This window comes from Lagenorhynchus albirostris, chromosome 19 (assembly GCF_949774975.1).
Source record: "Lagenorhynchus albirostris chromosome 19, mLagAlb1.1, whole genome shotgun sequence".
Taxonomy (NCBI): domain Eukaryota; kingdom Metazoa; phylum Chordata; class Mammalia; order Artiodactyla; family Delphinidae; genus Lagenorhynchus; species Lagenorhynchus albirostris.
This window is the reverse complement of record NC_083113.1, coordinates 29768357-29780759: the sequence shown is the minus strand read 5'-3', so window position 1 is coordinate 29780759 and position 12403 is coordinate 29768357. Positions and strand designations below refer to the sequence as shown.

Genomic DNA, 12403 nt, shown 5'->3' with positions numbered 1-12403 from the left:
ACTCTATGACATAAATCACAGCAAGATCCTTTTGACCCACCTCCTAGAGAAATGGAAATAAAAACAAAAATAAACAAATGGGACCTAATGAAACTTCAAAGCTTTTCCACAGCAAAGGAAACCATAAACAAGACCAAAAGACAACCCTCAGAATGGGAGAAAATATTTGCAAATGAAGCAACTGACAAAGGATTAATCTCCAAAATTGATAAGCAGCTCATGCAGCTCAATATCAGAAAAACAAACAACCCAATCCAAAAATGGGCAGAAGACCTAAATAGACATTTCTCCAAAGAAGAGATACAGACTGCCAACAAACACATGAAAGAATGCTCAACATCATTAATCATTAGAGAAATGCAAGTCAAAACTACAATGAAATATCATCTCACACCTGTCAGAACGGCCATCATCAAAAAATCTAGAAACAGTAAATGCTGGAGAGGGTGTGGAGAAAAGGGAACACTCTTGCACTGCTGGTGGGAATGTGAATTGGTACAGCCACTAAGGAGGTTCCTTAAAAAACTACAAATAGAACTACCATATGACCCAGCAATCCCACTACTGGGCATATACCCTGAGAAAACCAAAATTCAAAAAGAGTCATGTACCAAAATGTTCACTGCAGCTCTATTTACAAAAGCCCGGAGATGGAAACTACCTAAGTGTCCATCATCGGATGAATGGATAAAGAAGATGGGGCACATATATACAATGGAATATTACTCAGCCATAAAAAGAAACGAGATTGAGCTATTTGTAATGAGGTGGATGGACCTAGAGTCCGTCATACAGAGTGAAGTCAGTCAGAAAGAGAAAGACAAATACCGTATGCTAACATATACATATGGAATTTAAGAAAAAAAAAAAGTCATGAAGAACCTAGGGGTAAGACAGGAATAAAGACACAGACCTACTAGAGAATGGACTTGAGGATATGGGGAGGGGGAAGGGTAAGCTGTGACAAAGCGAGAGAGTGGCACGGACATATTTAAACTACCAAACGTAAAATAGATAGCTAGTGGGAAGCAGCCGCATAGCACAGGGAGATCAGCTTGGTGCTTTGTGACCACCCAGAGGGGTGGGATAGGGAGGGTGGGAGGGAGGGAGACGCAAGAGGGAAGAGATATGGGAACATATGTATATGTATAACTGTTTCACTTTTTATAAAGCAGAAACTAACACACCATTGTAAAGCAATTATACTCCAATAAAGATGTTAAAAAAAAAAAAGAACCCATTTTGATGGAACTTTAAAATGCAGAAAATTACACATAGGAAAGGTAATAAAACTATTACAAGCAAAGAAGCCATTTATGACATTCAAGATAACTGAAAGTTTTAACACTGGGAAATTGATGATATCAGGAATTAGTGTTGGGAATTCCCTGGCGGTCCTGTGGTTAGGACTCTGTGCTCTCACTGCCAAGGGCGTGGGTTCAATCCCTGGTCAGGGAACTATGATCCCAGAAGCCGCCTGTTGCAGCCAAAAAAAAGAAAAAAAAGGAATTAGTGTTAATTTTATGTTAAAACGTGATTAATAGTATCGTGGTTGTGTTAAAGAAATCTTTATCTTTAGAGGTACAGATGGGAACATTTATAGAAGTTGTGATACTGTGCCTGGGGCTTGCTTTAAATTAATATGACATGCAAACTATTATATATAGAATGGATAAACAGCAAGGTTCTACTGTATAGCACAGGGAAGTATATTCAATATCCCATAATAAACCAAAATGGAGAAGGTTATGTGTGTGTATGTGTATATATATATGTATATATATATAAGTGAATTACATTACTGTACAGCAGAAATTAACACAACATTGTAAACCAACTATACTTCAATAAAATAAATTTTAAAAAATAAAAAGTAAAATAATATGAAAGATGGGTAGGGTGGTGATGAAAGTTTAGTATGAGTAAATAATTGTTGAAGCTGGGTGATAAATACACAGGTCTCATTATACTATTCTGCCTATATTTGTAGTTTCAATGTTTATAAAACATCTAAAAAATTAGTAGGACAGGACTTCCCTGGTGATACAGTGTTTAAGACTCTGTGCTTCCATTTCAGGGGGAGCGGGTTCGACCCCTGGTCAGGGAACTAAGATCCCACATGCCATGCGGCACGGCAAAAATAAATAAATAAATAAAATAAAAAAGGAGTAGGAAAAAAACTAAAATCCTAAATGCTTCTTGCTGAACTTTGCAATGTCTGTTCATGACATTGCTTACCAAGTAATAAATACATTCATTCCATCATTCTTTTGAGACTGGGTTAGTAAGATGCTTGTTTATAGGAAGTATTTAACTATTATAAATGTTTAAAAATATTCATTTTCCTGGCATATTTATGAAACAAGTCACAGAAATAAATGCTTTAACAAAATGAATTTAAATTCTGTTTTTTTGTTTGTTCTAAACTATAGCTTTATTATTATGAAACTACTAAAAAAAGCAATTTTTTATTTCTTTGAAATGATGAGTGTGGTAGGCTGAATAATGGCTTGCAAAGATATTTACGTCTTAATTTCTGGAACCTTGTGAATGTTAGTTTATATGGCAAAAGAGCCTTGGCAGATGTGCCTAAGTTAGGGATCCTGAAATGGGGAGATTAGCCTATATTATCAAGGCAGGCCCTAAATTCAATCACAGCTGTCCTGAATGCAAGAGGAAAGAAGAGGAGATTTCACTACAGAAGAGGAAAAGCCTGTGTGACAGCAGAAGCTGAGACTGGAATAATGTGGTCACAAGCAAGAAATGCAGGCACTCTTAAAAGCTGGAAGACATTAGAAACTGATCCTCTCCTAAAGCTTCCAGAAGAAATCAGCCCTGCTGACATCTTAATTTTAGCCCTGTAAGACTCATTTTGGAGTTCTGGCACCCAGAACTATAAAAGAATAAATTTGTGTTGTTTTAAGCCACTAAATTTGTGGTAATTTGTTACAGTAGCAACAGAAAATAATACAGTGAGATACCTCTTAATGACAAACCACATAATTCTAAAAACTCATCATCAACTTAAAAGAGTAAAGGTTAACTAGTTTGATAAAATGAAAAGTAGATAGCCATCATCACCTGCATAAAAGTATATGATGACAATTCATCAACATGGTATCAATATGAGTAACAGACATCTTAACTATACCCAAGTAATTCCAAATCTAAGAGGGGACTTCATTTTGTTAATTCAGAAATGAATTTCTCCTAATTGAGGACAAACAATATCCACATTTTCAAATCTTCATTAATAGAAGCTCATGAATTCTCAGGAACAATGAAAAGTTCACTGAAGTTCACAGGGTTTTATTTTGTCCTACAGTTTCATTGATATATGCCTCTTGAGAAGCCATTAAATATGAAAAGTCACTAAAAGGAAATAATTAGATTTTTGAAACATACTACTTTATGGTTGCTTACCTTAAAAAAATGTTCTATGTTACAGTAGAGAATCAATTTTGTGCTGCTACCTTATAACTGTTGATAATTAAAATAACTTGCGCAGAAGAAACTATACTTCACAATTAAATGGCTTTTAAAATATATATTCATTATAAGAAAAATGATAAATTCATTTTTCAATCTTAAAAATTTTTAATATTTGTAGATAATTCCAGATGCTCTTGTTAACTGACATATAACCTACTTTCAAGATGACATATAAAATTCTCAAAGTTCTTTTTTTGGGGGGGTCGCGCTGCACGGCATGTGGGATCCTAGTTCCCTCTGCAGTGGAAGCACGGAGTCTTAACCACTGGACCTCCAGGGAAGTCCCTCTCAAGGTTTCTAACGATGGATTAATGCCTACAGAAATGAAATGCCTGTTGTAGAAGTCCATCAAGTACTGGTTTACTGCCTACTTTCAAATGTTAAATCTTAATATCCCAGTTCCCCTCAAAATATTTTTCTTAAAATGTATTCGTTTAATCATTAAATTCCTTTATTATTTGCAAGGGAAATTTTAAATGGTGAAGTCTATCTTCCTATATCGGAAAGTAGCAGAAGATCTTAGGCACCAAAGAAGGGCCCTTATAAGTAAGCAATCCAACTGAAGCTTCATTTAGACCACTTTGTTTTCTTTTTGTAAATTAAGCAACTCAAAGCCTTTTGTTCTACACCAAATTTAACATCAGACCAGAAACTTTTCTGTTTCTAGGATCCACCTAACTGCCCTTATGAAAATCTCTCAAAACAAGATTTACGTGATACAACCACTTGTAAATGAGGTTACCAATAATGAGTTAATCGATGGATATATTTATTAATTCTAATTAGTCTTATTATGCACCCTACTCCATAAATGTAGCTTCTTATCAAAAACTCTTTGATAATACGTAGAAACATGGATTGGAATGACATTTACCAAAACCACTGAAAATAACTGCTCAGCTGAAGTTTCTGGACATTCCAAGGAAAAGCAAAAAATAGTATCAACTTTATTCCTTTGGTGCTACTATATAGTAGTGCCATATTCCACTATGCCAAATGCCCACCATGTAGTGGCATTCCCACACAATTATGGAAATGAAAAAATTATAATACAAGTACAGGTTTACGTGGTACCTCTTCAGCTACTGCGGTACCTTTTCAGTAAGCTCTCTTTTCAAATGCAACAATTACTCCCTGGTCTGAGGGTTTAAAATAGATACTTAAGTGCTTAAGTATTCAAATTCTTAGAGTATAGCTGATTATGATTAGAGCATACCTGAGTAAAATAATACTCACATAGCACTTTATAGTAAAGTAGGAAAGGTCAAGCATGATTATCATGCTCTCCTTTTTCAGGACAAGAAAGACTCATAAAGGTTAAGTTAACTGTCCAAGGTCACTAAGCTCATGAGTCAGAATTCAAACCCTGAAGTTCTGACTTTCCATGATTATTATCATTAACATTGTAAATGAGGATATGCCTTCATTAATTAAAAAAAAAAAACTTTAAGGAGACTATCCCTATACTTGGCCTAATCAACAAAGGTGATTTCTGTGACTAATACCTTTTGGTTAAATTAAATTTCGGATAATTTCAGGCATGAGGGGAAAAGTATCTGTACACAGTGTGTTGACAACTTGAGTAAGACCAAGGAATCCAAAGGAAACAAGATTTCTCAGGAAAGAAGATAGAGCCAGGGTGTATCTATCCAATCGTGACTAGTTTTAGTTCTCAACCTTATACTTTACTTCTGCAGTATTCCTTTTGTTTCCACAATACTACTTTCTTCTGCTTTTTTCTTTATTAACTCCCAAATCTATATCTAGCCAACTCTCCTGGACATCTCCACTTGGATGCCCTGTAAATGCCACAAATATAACAGCTCCAATATTTTATTTTCTCCATATAAACTTCCTTCTCCTCAATTCTCTATCTTACTTAATGACACCATGACCCTCCTAGCTACTTGGGCCAGAAATCTATCTTCAAGTTATTTTTGACTCCTCCTTTCACAAATTTCTAACTGGTCATCAATTCCTGTTAATTCAAGTGGGTCTCCAGTGCCCTGGTTTGCCTATCGTCACAGCCTATAGAAGCCTCTTATCTGGTCTCTATGCCTCTAGTCTTTCTCATTTCAATCTCACTCTCTACACTGCTGCTAGAGTTAAATTTCTAAACCAGAACACATTATGCCCATTTTCTGCTTGAAGGGATTTCAGAGCTTTTTAATTGCCTCAGGATCAAGTTCAAATTCCTCACAATGGAATTTTTTGAGCCCTTCACAATTTGGGCCCAACCTCCCTAACCTTCATATTCATCTCCATTTAATTTACACTGTGCATCCATACATGCCTACACCATAGTTCTTGAAATCTTCCTTGTAGGTTAGTAACATATAATTCATTTATGTGGCTTTCTCTTTTTGTAACACAACGAAATTCAAACTTCCTTCAAGACTCAGCTCAAATGTTATCTTCTCTGAAAAGGCTTTCTTGATTTGCTGTCCTCCCATTTTACGCAGAATTAATACTTTCTTTACTTTTTTCAGCGACTAGAATCCTTTCATTTCAGTGTTCCCAACACTTAGTAAAGTACCTAACACAAGATTACATTACTTTCCTGAATGAATGCGAGAAAAAAATTTCATATTAAGATTGGTATCATTACTTTTGGTGTAGCACCTGGACTACCTGCTCTATACTACAGTGCTCTCCATAAAGATGAAGAAAGACTTCTGGGTTGGAAGTGGAGAGGGGATGAATGAAGAAAATGTAGAAAGGAAGTAAAGTGGAAAGGAGAAAACCTGTATGAATCAGTGCAGGTGGGACAGAATACTGCAATAAAAAAACTCTTCAGATGAATGCAAGATATAGGTTTACCATGTCTCTATTGGGGGTTGGGGGGAAGAACATACAGGCAGTTAGTCAACTTTTAAAATGTTTTCCCCAAATAGGGGTGATACAATTATTAATATTTCTTTTCAAGACAAAAATTTCATTTTATCCTCCCCAAACTTGATTTAAATATTTAAAATTAGATTAGAAATACTTTCCTTGAAGTACTTTAAATTATTATAAGTTAATGTAAGATGATTTAACCTCCTACATTATATTACTTATATTTTGCTCTGACTTTGGCATATATGTTCTTTTTTAAAATATTTATTTATTTATTTATTTATTTTTGACTGTGTTGGGTCTTTGTTGCTGTGCCTCGGCTTTCTCTAGTTGTGCTGAGCGGGGGCTACTCTTTGTTGTGGCGCACGGGCTTCTCATTGCTGTGGCTTCTCTTGTTGTGGGGCACAGACTCTAGGCACATGGGCTTCAGTAGTTGTGGCACGTGGGCTCAGTAGTTGTGGTGCAACGGGCTTAGTTCCTCCACAGCATGTGGGATCTTCCCGAGACAGGGCTCAAACCCATGTCACTTGCATTGGCAGGCAGATTCTTAACCACTGCACCCCCAGGGAAGTCTGGCATATATGTTCTTTGATTTCTAAATTTGACTTCAAATGTTCTACTCTGATTAATACTTAGAACCATTTCTAGTTATTACTCCTACTCCATTTCACTAGCATCAGAAGAGTACATGTGAAATTTGATGTGAGAGATCAGAAATAAATGAAGGAAAAGAATATATTACCTACTTCTTTTGAGTAATTCAGTTTATTTAAACATTAAGTAGATGCTCCTCAAATAATTAGTAGAGTAAGAGACAGTTAAATTTTTTTTACGAGAGAACATTACAGGGTTTTTTTTGGTTTTTTTTTTTATAAAATATCACTCACTGTTACCTTGGCAAATGTTGACCCACGTCCTTCTGATTCAATTGTAATGGTTTTTGTACGACGTAGTAAAATCTGATCAATATCTTCTTCACAGAATTTAGAGCCTTCATCTTCTTCTTCCATAATGGCACCATAAGCACCTCTTCGAAGCAGATCTTCTATTTCCTTTTTGGAAAGCTGTTGAATCTAAAGAGACAAAATTTTGGTAATAGTTTTTTCAAGTTCATAAAATGAGAAAGTATCCCTAAAGAAAGTTAAAGAACACAGAAGTCATGTTTAAATTGCATTTGGGGCTTGGGATGTACCTGAGAGAATTCTCTAAAAGAATATATTGAGGTTGTTGACTCTTTACTATCTTTAAAGTACGATTTGCCATTTGCCTAAAGTAACTCCAGTTAAAACAAAACCTCTGGGGCAGGTAACCTCTCAAGGTTCTTTTTAGTACTAGGATTCGAGAGTTGTTATAAGCACAAGATATAAATAAGATTTTGAGGGGAAAAAATGCCAAAAACATCATTTATAGCAAGAGAAAGCCAACGTTAATAGTTTGGCCCTAAAAAAACAATTTGAAAAACTGTTTATAGAAAAAATGCAGAAAAACACAAATTCTACTTTGCTGTGCCATGATACAAATGTCCTGCAAGGAAGAATTTCTATTTGAAAACACAATCTTAGAATTTACAAGCATTGACATTATATAGACAGAACAGTTTCCAAAAGTACTAACTAAATGTAGCTCTACTCTGACATTCCTCCTTACATAAAAGTATCTATCTACTGCTTAGTATGGATCAAAATTAAATAATATGCTATCTGAGGTTTAAACTAAATGTAAACAAAAACAGAAAAACTCTAGGTGAAGAAGAAAATATACATACACCACCAACATTACTTTCTCTTCCACTCATGCTCTGTAATACAGCCTTATCTAGACCCAGTTTCAGACTGGCTCGGTCAAACATCTCTCTTTCATATGAGTTACGAGTTACTAGTCGGTAGACTTTAACTGCTTTATTCTGACCGATTCTGTGGCAACGAGCTTGGGCCTATAAAAAATGAGAAATTATAGGTTAAATTAATTTATAAAATAGCACAAAAGGCATTACGCATTAAACTATCTTGATGGAATATAAAAGTATGTGCAAGAATTTTTAGACACTCTTGCTGTTGAATTGCATATAACCTTTCTCTGGAAATGAAGGTAGAACTTATTAAAATGAGACATGATTCCACAATCAGAAATAAATTAAAATTTAAACATATTTCAGAGACTATAAATCCAAGAAGAAATACTATTTTTTAAAGAGGGTGTCATCAGCATAATGACATAATGTGTCATCAGGGAACATAAACTCTGTGAACAGACTTTTTTTAGCCTCTGGCTTTAAACTTAAAATCTAACCCTAAATTTCTAATTTTTTTTCTACTACATTATCAACAATCTTTTCAATATATTTTAGTTAAGCTGGGTAATTCTGAGGGGAGTAAAAACCTAAGGTGAACAACTCTGGAGGCCTAAATTTTATTTAAACAAAGGAAGAACTAATTATCTAATATGCAGACATGTTGGAAGTAGAGACATCAGAGATTACATAAGAGCTTCACATTTTATCTTGGGTTCCTAAACTTAAAATTTGTCTGATAAATTTTGAACTAGATTATACACATGAGAGGTTAAAACATTATCTTTTATTAAGCCAGGTATATTCTCAAGAATAATATCAATTACAGTACTACTGAGACTATCATGAACAATAAAAGAAGAATTTCTCCAATACTTTGTTCTCTTCTCATATCCTTCCTAGAAACACATTTTCTGTAAACTTTGACTCACTCTAATCACTAATTAATATTCCTATGTTCCAACGAAGTTCAAGTAGTCTTAATTTATATGTGTACATTAATTTTCTACAGAATTTCATAAAAAGGCAATATGTCTCAATTCCATGCATACTCTATTATGTAATGATTAAGAAGATGATATCAGGATAAGCAAGTACTTATTTTTAAGGAAGTAAAGTAAGTTATTCTTAAAGTGTAGGCCTTTCTCAAATTTACATGATATACTTTGAACAATACTGTACTTGAGTAGGTAAACCTTTTTTAGAAGTATGATACATAACCTAAACAAGTATTTTTTATTTTATTGTCATTAAATTAAAATAAAAATAATTTCACCTATTTTATTTGGCGTAGATATTTCTTAGGGAAACATACATGTTAGTTTGTCCGTATAAAAATAAAACAGGTGGATTATCAAAGATAGCTATGGGAATTAAAAAAAAAATTCTCTTAGCCAAGGAATCTGTTTACCTGAAGGTCGTTTTGAGGATTCCAATCAGAATCAAAAATTATACATGTATCGGCTGCAGTTAAGTTGATGCCCAAACCACCAGCTCGGGTACACAGAAGAAAGACAAATCGATCTGAATCAGGTTTACTAAATCGATCTATAGCAGCTTGTCGAAGATTCCCTCTGACTCTTCCATCAATTCGCTCATATAAATATCTATCAAATGAAATGCAATAAATTTAGATAGATGAGTATAATGAAAATGAAGGCATTCTATCAAATGTGACAGACATATATCTGTTTTCCAGCAACATTATGTTTTCTACAAAATTAAGAAGTGATATTACCCCAACTAGTTTCTATGGTTTTATTCTTCTCAGTGTTGGTGCTAAGTAAGAAACACAAAGTAACACAAAGTTACAAAATCTCTGCATTCCTGGATGTATAGGTAAAATACCTTTATAATTAATATACTTTATTGATCTCATTGTAACAAATGATTTTTTTTTTTGGCAAGAAGTAAAGACTTTCATAAAACTCGATATAAGAAGCTTAAAAACATTTCTCTCAACTGATATACTATTCTCTCAACTGATACACTTGCTTGTAAACTATAATTTATTAAGGGCAAACTATAATGCTAATCCTTTATAGTCATCACTGCCAAGCAATTGAATTTTAACTTCTTGTATTCTTCCTCATTTAACATCAATAAAAATAAAATACATAAAAATTTAGGAACTAGAAGAGGAATACACATGACACTTGCCACACCTCTTCAAGACACTGGTTCAAGACACTTCTTTCCACCTATAATTTACTAGTCTCAGCAGCAGCTCCACTGTTATCTCTAGTACCTGTGAAACAGGGGTGTGACTTCTAATAATGTTACTTTTGACATTACTTTTGACATTGAAGAAATTTGAGGTTTTCCATGAAATTCATAAGTCAAATTTATCTTTAGCTTACAAAGTTCTTCGTGTAAAGACATCAAGAAAATGCAAGAATGGCTATTTTAGGAATACTGCAATTTAATCTACTTACGTGGTATAAAACTGAGAATAATACACATTTTGGAATAAGACTAAATGAAAGGAACACTGACACTAAAAGTAGAACTAAAAACAAAATGAAAAATAAAAATGAACTACAAAATCTCTGATAATATAAAGTAGTATAGACAGATCTTTTACTTATTAATAAGGATCAAAATATAGTAAACTACAATTACAGCTGAATCTTCAGATTCTCTCTTGCATTAATGTGCTGATTTCTAATTGGCCCACAAAGTGCTCTGATAAATATCTTATGATAAATATTCTATTTATCCAAATACCGATTAGACATTATTTAAGACTATCTTACTGTCATGCACCAAAAAACCAAACCAAAACAAAAAACCTACATTAAACACATCAGAAAAAATTAAAACATGAGCAAGTATTATATAGTGTACAATAAGTTAAAGTGCAGCAAGTTCAGGTTCTAATTTTAACAATGAAAAAGATCTGAAAAGGATCTTGAATCATTTTAATTTTGAAGATAGTTATAAATCCATTTAAAATGTTGCTACTACAAGGCTAAAAAAATCAAATAAAATGTATACTAAAAAACCTATTTGTAGGTCAACAAATACCTGTCAATTTGCAAAATTTTCTTAATCAGTTTCCTTAGCCCTGTTTACTATTGCAACATATATAGGTTAGGAAAACACCTGACACATAATCTTAAACAATCTTTATGCAGAGATTTAAATGGATTCTTACCTAGATAAAGAGGAAGATGTGACTAAAGTTGGGTTACAGTACAGTGCTGTAATAAACTTAACAACATATACTTAGCATAATTCAGTGGTGAATTATATGCCTTACCTTTTATGTATAAGATAGTCCTCCAGGATATCAAGGCAGCGTACCATCTGAGAGAAGATGAGCACTTTATGACCTCCTGCTTTCATTTTAGGAAGCAATTTATCAATAAGGACCAATTTACCAGCAGACTGGATCATTGCTTGAAGATGAAAATCAGAAGCAGCTGGATTATATGTATCTCTAAATTCTCCAAGTATTTTCTCCTCAGCACCTGTCAAAGAAATATAAGACAGCATCAGTGCACAAATGCAGATGACTCCCAACTACTTTCTTTTTAAATAGTGCTCCTCTGTGCTTCTGTAACATTAAAATTTTCTAATGGTAGGTACACTGCTTTTATTAGAATTATTTATGTTTGTGGCTAAATCCCCACCAACACCAGCCTGTAATTGAGGATATGGACAGTGTCTTAAGCATTTTTTATCTCCCAAGACACTGGGCATAATGTCTTATATAAATTTTATGTTTGCTAAATGTTTAATGAATGCTATTAGGAAAAGTATTAATGAAAATGTGGTTCTAACTTAGGTGAGTAAACACATATTTTTAAATAAACATCTAGTATTTAAACACCAATATAACAGTGATCATGACTGAAAGGTGATCATACTTAATCTGGATGGGCATCTTGCTTGTCATCAAAGCAAACAGACAAGAAAAATTAAAGGGGAAGTCAAGTTACAGGTCTTTGACCATACTTCTTCCAGAGTCTAGATTAGCATTAGAGGCTCTCTGCTTTCCTTCAGCCTGTCTAGCTATAGGAGTACCAGGATTGCAAGTGAGTTAGTTACTAGTCTAAGAAATGGCTTGTCTTGGATAAAGTTAAGAGTATACTCCCAGGAATAAGTGAAAATACCCAAATGTTGTACAGAGAGACTATTAGCAGAGAAGCTGACAAGACCTTAAAAAGTAATGTTACTAGAACACAAAAATTGAGAGACAATAACTAGGGTATCCAGACTGAAAAGAAACCAGGAAGAAATATGTAAATTCAGAGGTTCAAAGACAGGCTTTGCTGTCTT

General features: G+C 33.9%; 1 protein-coding gene across 12 annotated transcripts in view; it reads right to left on the bottom strand.

Moving 5' to 3' along the window:
* Positions 1-12403, bottom strand: part of CHD9 (chromodomain helicase DNA binding protein 9) — a 194854-nt gene that overhangs the window by 63333 nt on the left and 119118 nt on the right. For all 12 annotated transcript variants that reach the window (XM_060132648.1, XM_060132647.1, XM_060132651.1 and 9 more), the window contains 4 exons: positions 11382-11592; positions 9531-9726; positions 8096-8263; positions 7224-7403 (listed from right to left, as the gene is read on the bottom strand). In XM_060132648.1, the coding sequence (XP_059988631.1) occupies positions 7224-7403; positions 8096-8263; positions 9531-9726; positions 11382-11592 (755 nt within the window). The remainder of the gene's footprint in view (positions 1-7223; positions 7404-8095; positions 8264-9530; positions 9727-11381; positions 11593-12403) is intronic.